Source organism: Rana temporaria, chromosome 9 (assembly GCF_905171775.1).
Source record: "Rana temporaria chromosome 9, aRanTem1.1, whole genome shotgun sequence".
NCBI classification, from domain to species: Eukaryota; Metazoa; Chordata; class Amphibia; order Anura; family Ranidae; genus Rana; species Rana temporaria.
The window spans coordinates 138,684,983-138,704,500 of NC_053497.1; the positions used below are offsets into that span (position 1 = coordinate 138,684,983).

The 19,518-nt window shown below is 41.5% G+C and overlaps 1 protein-coding gene across 3 annotated transcripts in view; it reads left to right on the forward strand.

The window, feature by feature from the left end:
- Window positions 1–19,518, forward strand: part of FUBP3 (far upstream element binding protein 3) — a 106,280-nt gene that overhangs the window by 52,214 nt on the left and 34,548 nt on the right. For all 3 annotated transcript variants that reach the window (XM_040324656.1, XM_040324654.1, XM_040324655.1), the window contains 5 exons: window positions 483–581; window positions 3,385–3,489; window positions 6,476–6,578; window positions 8,575–8,675; window positions 11,723–11,861. In XM_040324656.1, coding sequence (XP_040180590.1) covers window positions 483–581; window positions 3,385–3,489; window positions 6,476–6,578; window positions 8,575–8,675; window positions 11,723–11,861 — 547 coding nt within the window. The remainder of the gene's footprint in view (window positions 1–482; window positions 582–3,384; window positions 3,490–6,475; window positions 6,579–8,574; window positions 8,676–11,722; window positions 11,862–19,518) is intronic.

The window sequence follows — 19,518 nt, forward strand, 5'->3', positions numbered from 1 at the left end:
TTAGGTAATGTCTTGCTATTATTCATACAAAGTAATTAGAAAAATTGAATGCTTACCTTTCCTGGTAACTACTTACATGTAAAACTCATGGCCTAGGCATTTGGTCACATGATCTCTGGTGAAGGGAAGAGTTGGAGGTCAGACTTGGCTGATCTTCGAGTTGAGCAGAGATCACGTGGTCAAATGTCTTGGCTTTTGATTGTTTTGTTTCAAACATTTTTGAAGACTGCCGATCAGGAAAGGAAAGTGCTTCAGCTTTTTATTAGTTTCTCTATGTACTGTTTAAACATAGCTTTGTGTCATTAGAGATTAGGTTCATTTTTAAGTGGTTGGCATGGAACCTTTTGTGGGGGTTATTTGAGTAAGCTGTATGGTGACTCTGTAGCTAACACCATTACTTAGGTGACATTTGTCTGTCTGATGGCTGTCTGTCTGTCACTTCTTAAACATCTCATTTCATGACACTTGCTCTCATGTTGCAGGAGAGGACTGGTGTTAAAATGATCATGATCCAAGACGGCCCATTACCAACAGGTGCAGACAAACCCCTTCGGATCACAGGAGACCCTTTCAAAGTGCAGGTGTGTGAGCTTTGTGAGCCTGACCAATAGCAGAGCTTTGATTACTGAAAGCTGAACTCTTAGACAAGCGACTTTATATATGTGTATGGTCTTGTCTGCAAAAAAGAATTTGTAATTCTGTTCAACCAGTCTCCTGATCCAGGCAGCCTTGCCAAACAGCATAGCCAAGTCAGTGGGTAAAGTAGTTATTCCTGCGCTACAGTGGAAACTAAGTGTGCAGAGGGTAAAGGTGCGGCAACTACCGTATGGGCCAACCACTACCCACAGTGAGACATGGAAAAAATCAAGAGGTGGTGTTGCGCTCCAATAGCATAGAATGGTGTAAGTTGTAAAATGTATAAATAACCAAAATAGTATAATTGATAATTGTGCAAACAGACTGACTAAAAGATAAAAATCGCTATACATGCTAAGATAAGGTGCATCCAAAAGTGATGGCTAAGTCAATGATGTCACTTTTTCCAATACCATTTTTTATTTTATTTTTTCTAAAACTTTAGTGGGAATTTAAGGGAACTGATTGGCCTTTAGTGCTGTTCCTCCCTCTTCTGTCTGATGCTGCTTTGGCGATGACAGGAAGCTAATATGTAGGCAAGATGGCTATTCCGTCCTAAACAAAATTATGTGATCACTCACTCAGTGTCTAAAACAGGGATCCTCAAACTACGGCCCTCCAGCTGTTGTAGAACTACACATCCCATGAGGCATTGCAACACACTGACATTCACAGACATGACTAGGCATGATGGGAATTGTAGTTCCTGAACAACTGGAGGGCCATAGTTTGAAGACCCATGCTTTAAATGTTAATGCTTTTGGTGCTCAGATTCTGTGTAGTTCAGCTTAAAGTAGTTTTAGCTGGAATTAAGCTTAAAATCCACAACCATTGCCAGAAAAACTACTGTTTTCTGGTCATAAAACAGCAAGTACTATTCTACAGTGTTACTGCAGTGTACTCCATACTACAGTGTTACTGTATTGCAGGGATTCCCAGACTATGGCCCTCCAGCTGTTACGAAACTACACGTCCCATGAGGCATTGTAAAACGTAATATTTTATTAGGGGGATGCAATCAGGCTGGCTTAAAAGGATGTTACTACTATATCAGGATGCCTTTTTAGCAGTAGCACAATTAAGATCCAGAATTCTGCACTCACAAAAAAGGCAATGCTTTGGATTGACACCTCCTACCCAACCTTTAAAGAAAAAATGTATAAGAAACAGCCCACATACCCACACCCCCCCCCCATCTGAGCATACATTTAGTGTCACCCCACCTGCCAGTAAATCTAATGCCTACTCCATATGTAAAAGCAGGCAGTGCCCCCATCTACCACGTGTGTGCTGCTGCATCTGGGGGTCACACCATCATGACAACGTTGTACACGGCATCTGCCCCCTTGGCGTTTTCCTTGGTTTCCACTCTCGGGCTTGCTCTAACTTTGTACAGTGCTGCAATCCCTCCCAATATGGGAATCCTCAGAGATGCAACAGTGATCAGATCTTAGATGCATCTAAAAAAACAGGAAAACTGTTCTTGTTACCCACAACAGGAAGATTTGTCCCTTTCCTTCCCCCATACTCCAGTGAGAAATTACAAGTGAGAACATACATCAGCAACACTTGCAGTGCTGCTTTTAGACTAGGGGTCTCAAACTGGCGGCCCTCCAGCTGATGTGAAACTACAAGTCCCATGAAGCATTGGAAGGCTGACAGTTACAAGCATGACTCGCAGAGGCATGATGGGACTTGTAGTCTCGCAAAACGGCTTGTGGACTGTCACTTTAAGACCCTTGCACTAGACTAGACTAGTGTCGTGTTTTTTTTTTTTTTTAAACCTGACTATGTAACTATGAATGCTTCATATGTTTCAAGTAATGCAGCAGTGCATGTTTTTTGCATGTAACATCAAGGGAATGTTTCATAGATGGTCCATATACATAATCATTTCATAAATGGCCCTGCACATAGACCTTCACTGTCCCTCTGCTTTTAAATCATCAGCTTTTTTGCTTGTGGTGGGTTTTTGTTTAAAGGCCATGCTCTGTTTTAATTGACGGTTTAAATAAGACCATCCAAAAGTGACGTTTTGGTTATAGGTGGAGCTAGCCAAGTCAGTCCCTGGTTATTTTTATTTTTTTGTCTTGGGTGCTTAAATAGTGATATCTCCTTGCTCTTAATTATGGTTTTTGTTTCTCTTGAACTTTTGAGCATTTCCACTCATCGCTGGTCGTTCCACCTCCTTTGTATTTTTTACTTTTATTATAATCTAAAGACACAAAGGGGAGTGGGAAACCCATAAGGACACATATGCAAAGATGCATACCAGAATGCCAGTGCATTACAGCTCGTGCTTTTTCATGTGTGTTGGGATGCCATTCAAAATAAATGGTATTGCATTGCAAACATTCATGGCGCACTACCATAACAGTGTGAAAGAGCCCTAATAAGGACATGTGCCAATGGGCTTTTGTCCACACAGCTCAGGAGGAGTTCAGTTACTCTTGTTAATGAATTCTGAATAATCCCAGAAGGGTCTCAAACTGATGGCAAATAAATGCCCTAATGGCCATAGCGCATGTACAAAGCCGGAAACTCCGCAGAGATCTCACTAATGGCATCCCTGAGAGATAAAGAAAACCATCAGGTGACTTGGCCCTGCATCTTCTACCAAAAAACAAAATAGAAGGTTTAGAGTGACTGACTCTTTACCTTTCATGGCTTTGTGTACATAAAATGACTAGCTCCCCAGTGAACCTCTTTAATTTTTAAATGTAAGTTACTGACTTTATTTTTTTTTAGCAAGCAAGAGAGTTGGTACTAGAGATCATCAGAGAAAAGGACCAGGCTGATTTCAGAGGTTTACGCAACGATTTCAGCAGCAGAATGGGAGGTGGCAGCGTAGAGGTAAGTACAAGTGCACATACACTACTTTTATCTCTTATGCTACTATTTGACCTTTTTCTTGTCACTTTGCAAATTCTGATATTGTACCTAACCCGGTATGTTTAATGTGACTACAGAACCTAATTAATACACCTTCCATCATCTACCAAACGCTGAAATAGACCTTTTGGTTCCACCTTTTTTTGTCAAGGCACATGCCACTCGATCAGCAAGTGCTTCTTGGGCTTTTCGTCATCCAGTGTCTTTTCCCAAAGTTTTAAGGCTGCCATCTTATCTGTTCGCATAAGGTCCCTTTAAATGGCTCTTTGAGCTGCACGCAGCCCCAGTTTTGCACGGTTATTTTCAGGACTTCTTAGCGCTTTGCTTTGGTGTTTTACTTCTTTTGGGCATTAAATTATCTCAGATTTCCTTCTGACCCTATGTCCCTAAATGAACAATTAAGAAAACAGGAATTTTGACTTGCCAAAAAAAAACCTTTCTTAAAGTTCATTAAAGCTGGCCTTCGATGAATCATAATTCAGCTGGTCATGTGGGCACTGGACTAATTTCAATTCCTCTGTGGCCATTCCTGATTTTGAGAAAATCTAATCAGCATCGCATACTAGCACATTATGTGAAACTTTCCTCAAAACGAAACCTTCCATGTCATCACTGGAGGCAGCCTCCTTCTTCATCTGTCTTTCTTCCGGGTTCGTGGACTCCGGCTCTGTGACTGGCCAGAGCCGTGATGACCTCATATGCGTGCGGGAGCCTCTGGTCATTCCTTGGAGAGCACATGTGCCAATGATTTCACTGGCTGCTTATACAGTAAATATCTCCTAAATGGTGCATGTTTAGGCAATATTTGTACTACCTATAGGTAAGCCTTAAAGATTCAAGTTTACTTCCTCTTTAAGCGTTTTTGGAGTAGCGTGCAGAGTTGGAGGTTATACTGTGCTAGGTGCTTTTTATGTTTGCCAGTGTCCAGTTCTTCCGTAGGCAGCAGTTAAACCCAGTTGTCTCAATCCTGTGTCCCTTAAAGCTGAGCTCCACCCTAAAGTGGAACTTCCGCTCATCGGACCCCCCCCCTCTCCGGTGTTGCATTTGGCACCTTTCAGGGGGGAGGTGCAGATACCTGTCTAAGATAGGTATTTGCACCCACTTCTAAGAGTCCACTCTGTGGGGACCTGCGGGTAGTGCTTCACTTCCTGCGGCGCTGCACTGATTTCAAAAAGTAGTTCCTGTACTACTTTGTGATTTCGGGCCCCGATTTACATTGACCTGCACAGATGTCTCTGAAATCACGGTCTGCCAGCGGGAGTGAAATCGTGCGAGTTCAGCTGAACTTGCACGGCTTCACTCCCGCAGCCCAGTGTGAACCTGGGCTAAGCCTTGTACACACCACTAGAAAAGACGGCTCCGGTCAGAACTGCTATACCAACAATCGGATGTTGGTACAACGATTTCCCTCGTTGTTCTATTGTGTTCTGACAGGAGGACGGCCTGCCAGAACACTCCGGTCAGCACTCAGCCATTGGCTGACCAGGAGCCAGTCGGTAGACCTTTTTTGGTCATGAACCTTCTGTCAGACTGGATGCCATACACCCGGGATGAATGTCGGCCGGATTCTATTGAACTGGCCGTTGCCAGCCGACATTCAGCCCGTAAGATTTAGGGCTCATTCACATGTGTTGATGATGAAGAATGAAGCAATGCTCATTAAAGCACCCTTTTAAGATGTATTTATTTTTCACGTCAAAAACACAAGATTGCTTGATAAATCCCCATCCCCACGGCTTGCCTGCCCTGTGCAGTGTCTTTGCACAGAGCAGCCCTGACCCTCATCTTCTCGGGATCTCCAAACCACCTCTCCCCTCCTGCTGCTTTTTTATGTGGCTGTAAAGTTAGTGATGACCATTACTGAAAGTAATTTTTTTTTTTTTTTTAGGTTTTGTTTACATACAACAAAACAAACATGAAATATTGATGTGTTTTTTTTTTGTTTTTTTTTTTTTACATATGCAGCAAAATATCTAATTTCTCAGTACCCTCTGTGCAGTCATGTGAGAGGTCAGCTGAACCCTCCCACTGCAGTCTTTAGATTGGGGAAGGAAATCGTCAGGATGTCACGTGACAGAACAGCGATGCTAAGAAATAAAATATTTAGCTGCATTAAAAAAAACACTATTGCTTGCTATAATTGCCAGTAATTGTCATCACTAACTGTACAACCATTTAAGGTGCGGTTACAGAGCATTACTATTGATATTGGTGGCGGTACCTCATGAAAGTGGTTCCTGTGTGTAACAGCACTGTGTGGTGCCCATTGTAATATTTATGGCAGCCAATGAGGGGTGGTTATGAGGCTTTAAAATCCTCCTTTTCTTGGAATTCATTAAGAGCTTGTTAACACGTAATGTATGTTGATACAGCATGTATTTGTCATGTTTAAACATCTTTGTGCAATATCGAGATGAATTCTCAGGGTTTTTAACTTTTGCAGCTTTTGTTAAAATAATAAAACATTTATGTAAAATCAAACATACAGCCCTAGACAAAAAATATTGTCTTTTTGAAAGGCTGTATTCCATTGTTCTCTTGTCACACGTTCATATGTGCCCCTGGTGGAGACTTCAATTGGCCGTACCAATACATAGGCCTGATAGACCGTTTAGATCAGGAAATCAGTCCAGAGCAATGATGTGCAGCTACTGCTGGAAAGTGTCCATGTACACAGAAACTGACTGAAGGAGATCAGCAGCACTGAGATACAGAGATTAAAAAAAAAAAGTCGAAAGAATATTTTGTGGAAAAGAAACCTGGTGATTAGTTTAGCATACACATTGCTTTAGAAAACCGAATGTCCTCCAGTAAGGTTTTACGTCCAATATAAAATTGTGGCAGTAATGCATTGTTTGAGGTTTGACCAATACTTTGAAATTGTACTGCTCTGACGGCTGGTTGCTGCTTTGTCTCACTCCTACCTGTTTTGTTTTACAATGCCCAGGTGTCTGTACCTAGGTTTGCTGTGGGAATCGTAATAGGAAGAAATGGGGAAATGATTAAGAAAATTCAGAATGATGCCGGCGTAAGAATTCAGTTTAAACCAGGTTTGTGCAGTATTATCTAATACTTGTATGTGGTACATGGCTCTGTGTGGAACCGATCAGGGGTCAGAGGGCATCTCATGTCTTCATTGCTGGAATATTGCTGCATTTGTTTAATCTAACACCAAAAGACAGTCCTTCACAGTGCAATATACAGCGCTTTACAATTGAGATTAACATAAACTTGTCACAAACCTGAAATATCAAAACTCCATTCATAAAATTCACAAACAGATTACTTCTATTGAATAACACTTGATTTTTATAAGTAGACCCAAATGTGTTTGTATGCTTGTCTCAATTTCCCTGTAAAACTAGCAAAGGCCCTGCCTCTCTATTTATCCTTCAATCGTTGGCCTCAATAAGAAAAGGGTGGCTTGCAAGGGGGTGAGGCGCTGGGTCCAAGCCAAAAATGGAAGAAAACCTTAACTATAAACTCCTTCCCTACCTATTTTGCCTAACCTGTGTAAAAAAAAGATCTGTGTTCCTATTTTCGGCACCAGGTCAGTCAAGTGATCCTACAGCTGTGTGTCAGGTGTAGTGATCAGATATATGTATAGTGTGCCCAGTACTCCGGTCAGATAATTAATATCTTAGATGTTAGTATGATGACCATAAATTACGTTGTTCCGCAGCAACTCACACCAGGTTCTCCAGAGAACACAAAATTTAATTAACTTCCAATAACATACAAAGTTCAAAGTCCACAGACAATACAAAGGTCCAACAGAGTATAATTCAGAATCCCATCTTTTCCTAGACCTGTGCTATATTCATCGTAGAGAGACAAGACAAGACTACTTGAATGCCAGCTTGACTGCTTCAAATATTGGACTCACACTGGAAGTGGGGGGGGGGGGGGGGGGGGGGGGGGTCAACCAAATGTTCCCATTGAATGAATATCCCACAAGTCTAATTACCATCAATAAACACTTCCTTATGTAAGGAAGTACCAGGCCACACACCTAGGTCGTCTTAGATAAGAATAACACATCAGAGTCCTCTGTATCTTTTGATACGTGTCGTTTGACCACTAACCCCTTTGATGTGTAAACCTATATATACTGTGCCTTTCATATACCACAATATTTTACAATACCCACATATCTATATTAATATTACTACATCAGGGAGCATTTAACAATGGCTTTGAATTCTGCGAGCTGTGATGTCACCCATAGGCTATGACCCAGCCGTTGTTGCTCACTGGCACAGGAGCCAGACTTGAGGGATCATTTGACTGGAAAGGATTAGAAATACTTAAGCACACACATCTTTTGATACAGGATACATAAGGAGGGGCTAGAACATTTTGTAAAATTCTAATTGGGACTTTATTTTCTTTAAAAAAAAAAAGTAAAATTTTCACAAACGTAACTGCCCATATATCCAGATCAAATACTTTTTTTTCATAAAAAAATATTTTTTTTCATGATTAGTTGCCTAGGTTTGAGAGAGAGAGAGAGAGACCCTGTCAGCAATAGCTTTAGTGATGTGTTTTTTTTTTATTGCTCATTAATGCTGCTTTTCACATTAGAAGATGAAAAGGGAGTTGTTGTAGTGGGTGGGCCAGCCATTGATTTTGTGGCAAAAACTGAATTTTCCATCGGATCGACCCACCTCTATACATTTTATGCATCTGTCTGGCTACAGTTCCACTTCAACCATCCCAGTTCTGTTTTCACCAACTGCTACATCACATAACTGTTTGCCACTGGGTGCTGTGCGTTTTTTTCCCCCTTGTTTTCTTTTTGATTTGTGTGGTTGTTTGTTTTTTTTTTTTTTTTTTTTTTTTTGTTATTTGCGCATAGATATATTTTTCTAGAAGCCTGTCATTTTGTGTAATCTGCAGCTTTCAAGCAGAGTCGCTGCTGTTATGCTTTAGTTGATGTGGCATGTGCTGGCCTGTTTTCATATATACGAAGCAGCGCTACATAACAGCTGGGTTTACTGCACATGGTGCTAAACGGTTTGCTTTGCTTGTGTTTGCCTCCTGCAGATGATGGAATCAGCCCTGAAAGAGTGGCGCAAGTAATGGGCCTCCCTGACCGGTGTCAGCACGCTGCGCATATCATCAATGAGCTCATTGTGACTGCACAGGTGAGAGACTAAAACTCTATGGACTTGTACTGACATTTTATACCTGCACCTGATCCACACACTCCTCTGTGCAAAAGGCAATATCAGAAAAACCCCATGTGAATAGTTTAATAGTTTTGTATATATTTGTTTTCCTGTGAAAGTAGAAAATGATTGCAAGAATGCTGTCCCTAGCACTTTGAAGAAATAACACGAGCGGATTGGACACTGGCAAAATTAATGCCAGCCCGGATAAGCTCATCCTAATACCAGCATGTTTCAATTGTTGGTGTCAACGATGCTGTTAAGACTAACCAAAAGGACCATGTTGTCCCTGGCTTGATGGCACAGGATACTGGCTCTGATGCTGGAGGATCCTCATGATGGATTCCAGCCTCAGAAGGAGCCCTGGGCACTTGGTCAGGGCAGTAGGCATTGTAGTTGAAGTCTTGTCTCCCAGTCAACATCTTGGAACTTTAGGCGCTTTGGCTGTCTTTGCATTCTTTGCTTCTCATTCTAGGTACCTCAGGCAGACCATCATCCAGCATATAGTCAGGTTTTGGCTTCCACAGTTTTTGAGGCACACTTTCCTTGTTCTGAGAATACTTAAGCCAGCCATAGATGAATCGAATCTTGGCATGGTCCAGCTGAGATTCGATCCAGCCTGTCATATTTGTTTGCATGCTGCTGGCAGCTATAGCTGCTAGCAGTGATCATTGTGTTCTGGCAGCAGGGAAGGCTCCCTGCCGGCAGAACACAATAGTGCTGCAGAAGTGATTCCCTCATTAAAATTGACTGTTTTGTTGGGGGAATTGAATAATTTTCTTTCCTTCCACCCGTGAACTTGGGGCTTCCCCAACAAGCTACAGCATGTGTGCCAGCCCTATAAAGTGAACCTGTGAGATTAGCACTAGAGCGAGAGCATGTTATCCTTCTCTCTTTTTTTTGTTTTTTTAACACAAACCTGCTGTAAATGTAACCAAAGGATAATCTCTTACCCCTCACTTTGGAGGGATATCTTCTCACTTTGGCCATGGAACAGACAAGAAGTAAAGAGAAATCTCCCCTATGGGACACAGATGGCAAAAACAAAAAAAACCTTTAGAACCACCTCTTACTCTATCCAAAATTTCCTCCGACTCCACAGCCCTGTTGGTAACTTGGTGCAATTACTCAGTCTCCTTTTTAAAAAAAATGCTGCACAGGAAGCACACAGTTTTTTATTGTTGGCCAACTTAAAAATGCATTTCAAGCAGGAGCAGTACATCACAACTAGGAAAGCACAATACGTGTCATGAGAAAATGTGGCTGCACATAGTATTCACAGAAAACATTTGAAAATACAGGGAGTGCAGAATTATTAGGCAAGTTGTATTTTTGAGGATTAATTTTATTATTGAACAACAACCATGTTCTCAATGAACCCAAAAAACTCATTAATATCAAAGCTGAATATTTTTGGAAGTAGTTTTTAGTTTGTTTTTAGTTTTAGCTATTTTAGGGGGATATCTGTGTGTGCAGGTGACTATTACTGTGCATAATTATTAGGCAACTTAACAAAAAAAATATATATACCCATTTCAATTATTTATTTTTACCAGTGAAACCAATATAACATCTCAACATTCACAAATATACATTTCTGACATTCAAAAACAAAACAAAAACAAATCAGTGACCAATATAGCCACCTTTCTTTGCAAGGACACTCAAAAGCCTGCCATGCATGGATTCTGTCAGTGTTTTGATCGGTTCACCATCAACATTGCGTGCAGCAGCAACTGCAGCCTCCCAGACACTGTTCAGAGAGATGTACCGTTTTCCCTCCTTGTAAATCTCACATTTGATGATGGACCACAGGTTCTCAATGGGGTTCAGATCAGGTGAACAAGGAGGCCATGTCATTAGTTTTTCTTCTTTTATACCCTTTCTTGCCAGCCACGCTATGGAGTACTTGGACGCGTGTGATGGGGCATTGTCCTGCATGAAAATCATGTTTTTCTTGAAGGATTCAAACTTCTTCCTGTACCACTGTTTGAAGAAGGTGTCTTCCAGAAACTGGCAGTAGGACTGGGAGTTGAGCTTGACTCCATCCTCAACCCGAAAAGGCCCCACAAGCTCATCTTTGATGATACCAGCCCAAACCAGTACTCCACCTCCACCTTGCTGGCGTCTGAGTCGGACTGGAGCTCTCTGCCCTTTACCAATCCAGCCACGGTCCCATCCATCTGGCCCATCAAGACTCTCTCTCATTTCATCAGTCCATAAAACCTTAGAAAAATCAGTCTTGAGATATTTCTTGGCCCAGTCTTGACGTTGCAGCTTGTGTGTCTTGTTCAGTGGTGGTCGTCTTTCAGCCTTTCTTACCTTGGCCATGTCTCTGAGTATTGCACACCTTGTGCTTTTGGGCACTCCAGTGATGTTGCAGCTCTGAAATATGGCCAAACTGGTGGCAAGTGGCATCTTGGCAGCTGCATGCTTGACTTTTCTCAGTTCATGGGCAGTTATTTTGCACCTTGGCTTTTCCACACGCTTCTTGCGACCCTGTTGACTATTTTGAATGAAACGCTTGATTGTTCGATGATCACGCTTCAGAAGCTTTGCAATTTTAAGAGTGCTGCATCCCTCTGCAAGATATCTCACTATTTTTGACTTTTCTGAGCCTGTCAAGTCCTTCTTTTGACCCATTTTGCCAAAGAAAAGGAAGTTGACTAATAATTATGCACACCTGATATAGGGTGTTGATGTCATTAGACCACACCCCTTCTCATTACAGAGATGCACATCACCTAATATGCTTAATTGGTAGTAGGCTTTCGAGCCTATACAGCTTGGAGTAAGACAACATGCATAAAGAGGATGATGTGGTCAAAATACTCATTTGCCTAATAATTCTGCACTCCCTGTATTAGGATATATTGGTAGGATTTAAACAGTTTATTTTTCATGTGTTTTTTTTTTTTTTAAACATTGAAAATATTTTTTATATCCGCTTTTAACACGTGCTTGAAAAAAAGCTTTATACGTTGTTTGTTTTGCAGTCTAAATTTATGTGCTGTCTCCTGCAGGAAAGGGATGGTTTTGGCGGCCTGGCAATCGCTAGGGGTCGGGGGCGCAGTCGTGAGTGGAATATTGGTACGTCAGGAGGAATGCAAGAGATCACCTACACTGTGCCTGCAGACAAATGTGGACTTGTCATCGGTAAAGGTAAGCCTTACCACAAACCTCCACACTAAAATCCCACTGGCGATCAGGCAGCTGTTCAACTTTCTTCAGTCTGGACAAGCTTGATGTATTCCCAGCAAGGAGCTGCAGATCTAAATCATTCATTTGATGTCCATTGATGCAGTACACACTTTTTAAATTGTATGTCAGGAATAAAAAGAATATACTGTGTGTCTTCCTGCATCGCGGGAGTGCCGATGCTCGTGTCTGGCGGTCACAAGCGCTCTCCGGCACAAGAGGCAGAACAGGGACTTGTTTGTAAACACACACACTGTTTTTTGAGCTGAGGAAAGACAGATCGTGAGTTCCTAAAAGCTAGGAACCATGATCTGTAATTTTATCTAGGTCAGTCCCATCCCCCTTCAGTTAGAACACACGTTGGGGAACACAACCCCTTGATCGCCCCCTAGTGTTAATCCCTTCCCCGCCAGTGACCTATTTACAGTAATCGGTTCATTTTATAGCACTGATCGCTGTATAAATGCCAATGGTCCAAAAATTGTGTCAAGTATCTGTGTCCGCCATAATGTAGCAGATCACTGCCATTACTAGTAAAAAATATGCTATAAATCTATCCCCTATTTTGTAAATGCTATAACTATTAGCGCAAACCAATCAATATACGCTTTTTGCACCAAAAAAAAAAATATACCAAAAATATGTAGTATACAAATCGGCCTAAACTGAGAAAAATTAACTTAAAAAAAAAAGGTGGGGGTGTATTTATTATAGCAAAAGGTACAAAATATTATTTATTTTTTTTATTTTTTTATAGCGCAAACAATTTTAGTTGCAGAGTTGATCAAATTCCACCAAAAGAAAGCTCCATTTGTGGGAGGGGAAAAATACGTTAATTTTGTTTGGGTACGGCGTCGCACGACCACACAATTGTCAGTTAAAACGACGCAGTGCTTAATCGCAAAATATGGCCAGTCATTGGGCAGCCTAATCTTCGGAGGGTGAAGTGGTTAAAGTTTATTTTTCCCCCCAAAAAAATGCCTTTGCAAATCGGCTGCACAAATACTGTGTGACAGAAATTTGCCAACGATTGCCATTTTATTCCTCACGGTCTCTGCTAAAAATTTATAATTGGGGGTTAGAGGTAATTTTCGAGTAAAAACACTGATTTTAAACTTGGTCAACAAAGTGCCTGAAATAGCCTTGTCTTAAAGTAGTTATGTTTATAGTTTAATAAAAAAAATGATTCAGAAAATGCATGGAATATAAATATGCACAGTAGGTACAGCTTAAAAAAAAGCAACAAATCCCCATAAACGGACTAAGGGGAGGCATGCATCAGGTCAGAATAATCCACATGCAAAGAAAAATAAATACTGGTACATTTTAAGAAAGGCTATTGTAACGTATAAGAATGAAAAAAAAATTAATCAGAATGCCAAAGACATAGTATAATATGACATATAAACTCCCCCTTTTTAGACCTAAAGGGAGCAAATAGAAGAAAATTCTGAGTTGTTGTTTTTTTTTTATTTCACGAAGCATCTTGGCTTTGATTCCTTCCTGTTTGTTTTTCATTGGCTTACAAATGAATGCACTAAAATGTTTTTGTTTTTAAAACCATGATTTTATTTTACACATTTTAATTCACTGTGACGGCTTCTGTCTGCTCGCTTCAACAGTCACCGTTTCATGAGCAACAGCTGAAGTCTGCATTTGTTTGTAAGGGGGTGAAAAAGCTCATGTGTTTAACCATGATTGTCTGTCATGGTGATCACATAGCCAGGGGTATTATGCTGATTGGTGCCCAATCCTCAGTATGAGATTAGTGACTGTTGGTCTCCAAACACAGGGGCACACTTATTATTATTAATGTACTAATATAGAGACGTCCATTTACGCAGCGCTTTACATATACATTGTACATTCACACTTCTAGTTTAACACAGGATTGTAGACGAAGGGCCAGATTCTCGTAGGAGCGCGTATCTTTGCGGCGTAACGTATCCGATTTACGTAGCGCCGCCGCAACTTAGACGGACAAGTGCTGTATTCTCAAAGCACTTGCTCCGTAAGTTGCGGTGGCGTAGCGTAAATCGGCCGGCGTAAGCCCGCCTAATTCAAATGTGGGACGGGGGGGGCGTGTTTTATGTTAATCTTCTGTGACCCGACGTGATTGACGTTTTTCATGAACAGCACATGCGCCGTCCGTGGAAATCTCCCAGTGTGCATTGCTTCTAATACACCGCAAGGACGTATTGGTTTTGACGTGGACGTAAATTACATCCAGCCCCATTCACGGACGAGTTAAGCAAACGACGCAAAATGTTCAAATTTCGTCGCGGGAACGGCGGCCATACTTAACATTGGTACGCCGCACTTATGCCACCATATAGCAGGGGTAACTATACGCCGGGAAAAGCCTAACGTAAACAACGTAAATGTACTGCGTCAGCCGGGCGTACGTTCGGAAATTTGCGTATCTTGCTGGTTTACATATTTCGATGCGTAAATCAGCGTACACGCCCCTAGCGGTCAGCTTAAAAATGCAGTTACGATCCGACGACGTAAGACTTGCGCCTGTCGGATCTAACAGATATCTATGCGTAACTGATTCTAAGAATCAGGCGCATAGATACGACCGGCCGGACGCAGAGATACAACGGCGTATCTGGAGATACGCCGTCGTATCTCCTCTAAGAATCTGGCCCTTTAGCTCCTTCTGCGTGTAGAACAGTGCATGAAACAGTGCTTAGAAATCCAGGAATTTTCGTGTGTGTGTGTGTGTGTGTGTGTGTTTTGGTTGTCAAAATTGAAGGTACACACTTGAATCTGGTTCTTTCTTACTCCCAGGAACAGTCAGATGTACAAAGGACTTTTCCTGGGAGTAAGAAAGAACCAGATTCAAGTGTGTACCTTCAATACCTAGTCACTGACCTAGAGTAGGCATGCAGTATAGGAGGCAGGTTGTGATGTGAGGGGTGCAGAGGAAGAGGGGTGCATGGCCTAAAGAGTCTCAGAAAATGACATGGTTCCAAACAAGTGGCACTATTGCCATTATTATTATTTTTTTTGTTTGTTTCTGCATGTCTATATTTTTACTGATTTACAGTTTGTTTGCATTGCTTTTTCTGTTCTCTCTGTTTACTGTCCCATTCTGATGATTTGGTTTCTTGTGGCATTCTGCTAGTCTTTAATGTACAACATCAGGGCTTTGTTACCTTCCAGCATCCATAAATCTCGCTTGCAGCCTCTGCTTGGTGAAGCATGGCTGTGTAATTAGATTATAATCACAGAACGATTAGCAGCTTGGGCACTTAAGTATATTTAGAACAATTTGTTTACCCAGCCTGCCCTTTGTACCTGCTGTAACACACCAGTCTCTGCTGGGTTGCTGCTCCTGGTTCCCTTTTAGTGCACTGTTAATGTGCGGGCGTTATGAAGAACGGCCAGTACCGTAGGCTTAAAGGGGTTGTAAATGTAATTTTTTTTTTTTTGTTTCCCCCTAAATAGCTTCCTTTACCTCAGTGCAGTCCTCCTTCACTTACCTCATCCTTCCATTTTGCTGTTAAATGTCCTCATTTCTTCTGAGAAATCCTTACTTCCTGTTCTTCTTTCTGTAACTCCACACAGTAATGCAAGGCTTTTTTCCTGGTGTGGAGAACGCCTCTTGAGGGGGCGAGCAGGAGGGTCAGGGCACTCTCTACTTTGCAGATAAAGGAGCTGTGTGTTAGAGGGCGTCCTGACACTCCTGCTCACCCCCTCCCCCTCAAGAGGCTTTCTCCACACGAGGGAGAGCCTCGCATTACGGTGTGTAGTTACAGACAGAAGAACAGGAAGTGAGGAATAAGAAGAAATAAGGACATTTAAAAGCAAAATGGAAGGATGAGGTAAGTGAAGGAGGACTGCACTAAGGTAAAGGAAGCTATTTAAAGGGGAAAAAAATTACCTTTACAGTCCCTTTTAAGTAAGTAAAATCTTCAATATATGCCTTCCTTGGAGGCCATCACTGACATCATGTTTGACTTTTTAAAGCAAACCTGTGCTTTGACCATGCCGGAAAAGGCAATAGGTTCACCTCATTGTTGGTTCCCAAAGCTGCTTATACTGTGGCTGCTGGGAGTGAGGAGAAGAGACCCCTGTAATCGCATGCTTTTAGGGCTTTCCTGAGAAAAGGGACCCATGTATGGGTGAAGAAAGGCCAAGTATAAGCAGTTGTGCTTTTCCCATGCTAGCTCCCACCGGTTCACATTAAGAGCCGGTTCACACACAGGCGGCACGACTTTGGGGGTGACACGGCCAGACGATTTCAAGACGACTTGAGAGGCAAAATTACTTCTGTATTGAAGTCAATGCAAGTCGCCCCAAAGTTGTACAAGAACCTTTTTCTAAGGCGGAGTGACTTGCGTCGCTCCTATTAGAACGGTTCCTTTGAATAGAGCGGACCGCCCGTGTGTGAACCGGCTCCAACGAGATTTTCATGTGATATTTACTTTTTTACATGTTTGCTTATCATTACATTGTATTCACTAAATGAGGGTAAAAGTAGAACCTCCGTTTATGAACTCATGTTGTGCGTTTATGAACTCATGTTGTGGCAAGAGTCGGCCAATCCATAAACTTGCAGTATGAGAGGAAAGCTTAGTGTGTGTGAAATGTGATCATTTAACCACTTCCCATACAGGCCATTTCTGGCGCTTCGTTCCTATGTTTAATCACCATTTTTTTTTTTTTTTATTTCCTAGAAAATTACTTGCAAACCCCAAACATGTTGTTTTTTTTTTTTTTTGTCGTCACACGGAATATGCGCAGGAATTTTTTAAACTAAAATTGGCCCGATTTTTATATTTTTTTGAGAGCATTCACAGCTAACGTTTGTCCGATGACAAAACTAAAACAATTGTCCGATGGCGCATACACACGGTCGGATTGTCCGATCAAACAAGTCCATCGGACCGTTGTCAGTCTGATGGTGTGCATGGGCCTTGAGATGGCACACAGGTGGACATCATTTCACTTATGTGACTACTGAAGGTAATTGGTTACAGGGCTTCATAACAAAGGGGGTGAATACATACGCACATGTCACTTATCAGTTTTTTATTTCTGAAAAATGTATGTATATGTTGTTTTTAATTTTACTTCACCAACTTAGACTATTGTGTTCTGATCCATCACATATAATTCTGATAAAATAAAAAAAAATTGAACTGAAGGCTGTAATGTAACACAATAGGTAAAAAGCCAAGGGGGTGAATACTTTTGCAAGGCACTGTATGTTCCCTTTAATTGCAATAATGATTTCATACTGTATATCAGATTGGCTGTAAAGCCTGTGCTGACATCTTTGTTTGGGAGACACTAGGATAAGAAAAGACACTTGGTTAAGAAAGGGGTAACTTCTAACTACGGACTTATTCCAGGCTGCCAGGACATGCCCAGCGGAAGTACTCTCTGTAAAGATGCTCGGCCGGCATTTGAGAAAAGCCTTCACGCCCCCCCCCCCCCCCCCCAACCCAGTCACATTTCCATGATAAACAGTGTGTGTCAGTGACAGGCAGGGGCTCACAGCCTCAGCCTGTCCACTCTGCCTTTTAACTGCCTTGATTAATTGCTTTACAATTTGCCACCCAGCTGGGGGGCCCCTCTCTTACCTCCTCTCCTTACTGTTCCTGTAAATAGGAGCAGCCAGGGAGGAGGGGGGCTCCATTCAAAGGCTCCCAGACTGCAGGGACAAATTGGGACACCACTGAATACCAGGAGATTGGTGCAATAGCCCATATTAAAATTGGCATAGAAAAACAGCAGTTGGTTACATGGCTAAATAATCCAATGATGTGACCGCTATAGAGAAAAAACAGGCTTCTGCCAAATTCTTTATAGTGCGTGTTAACCCGGTGTTTTTTTAACAACTTGTTTACCAGGTGTGTCCAAAATTAGTGAATTTGTTTTCTAAGGAAGGTACCAGGGATAGGACAAGAAGGATCTCTGGTGTTGTGCAAATAGAAGCATAACCAGCTTGCTTTTCCTTTCTTAGAGGCTTTTCTATTGTTAAAGATGTCCCTTGCTTCTTTAAACATTGCTATAGGTTGGAAATGAATGACCTTATGGGATTGATTTACTAAAACTGGAGAGTGCAAAATCTGGTGCAGCTCTTCATAGAAACCAATTTAGCTTCCAGGTTTGTTGTCATGGCTTAATTGAACAAGCTGAAGTTTGAAGCAGATTGGCTACAATGCAGAGCTGCACCAGATTTTGCACTCTCTAGTTTTAGTAAATCAACTCCCTAATAACAAATCTTTTGGGGTCAACTTTTTTTAATTGATTTTTTTCTTAAGCCCAGCATTTTATGTGTATGTGTGTGTGTGTGTGTGTGTATGTATATGTATATGTATATATATATATATATATATATATATATATATATATATATATATATATATATATATATATATATATATATATATATATATATATATATATATATATATATATTATATATATATATTATATATATAATTTATATTGCTGGATATTTTTTCCCAATATTCGCCTCTGTCACTTCCCTAAAGATTCACCCATTTTGTGATCCAACACTGGTCTTCCTGCATCATTCAACTCACTTTATGTAAATTCAGGACCTCATGGACACATCCCTTGGAGTGTTGTCATCCCAGAGTCTTGCAGTACAATGATGTAGGGAATGTCATTGAGAGCTCCCCAACACTGTACAAGGGGGACCATGAACATCACGTGACCAATCGGTAGATGTCTGGGTGAAAAAAGGGTATATATACAAAAAAAATCAGTGGAGAAGGGGTGTGGAATTGCGCTTTAAAGTTTTTGTTTCTCAACTGGTTATTACATTTGTTCAGTGTATATTTTCTATATTTACAAGAAAAACATATTAGGTCCGGGCCCCCTTCCTCCTGTTGTAATCACGGGGTTCGGGCCCCCTCCCTCCTGTTGTAATCACGGGGTTCTGGCCCCTTCCTCCTGATGAAATCACGGGGTTCTGGCCCCTTCCTCCTGATATCACTGGGTTCGGGCCCCTTCCTCCTGATGAAATCACTGGGTTCGGGCCCCTTCCTCCTGATGAAATCACTGGGTTCGGGCCCCTTCCTCCTGATGAAATCACTGGGTTCGGGCCCCTTCCTCCTGATGAAATCACTGGGTTCGGGCCCCTTCCTCCTGATATGAAATCACTGGGTTCGGGCCCCTTCCTCCTGATATGAAATCACTGGGTTCGGGCCCCTTCCTCCTGATATGAAATCACTGGGTTCGGGCCCCTTCCTCCTGATATGAAATCACTGGGTTCGGGCCCCTTCCTCCTGATATGAAATCACCATACTTTAACTGATTGTAAATGATCACCCTGTGAAACACGTTCAGTTTTAAAATAGAAATAAAAAGGCAAAACATTTTTGTATAGATAATAAAAAAAAATAAAAAATAAATAATTTAACGTGAAATGGTAAAATCATGGCCATGCTTTTCTATTGAATCCCATGGACCCAAAAAAGCTCAAATTTTACTTTTTTAAAAGTTCGACTCTTTCCAAAAATGCAGCACCAGGGGTAACCCTTCCTCCCACCTCTCTGCTTTTAACTATCAGATTCAATTTATGATGGCATTTTCGTGACAGAATAGTTTGAAGGCAAGCAGTGTGTTTTTTTTGCCT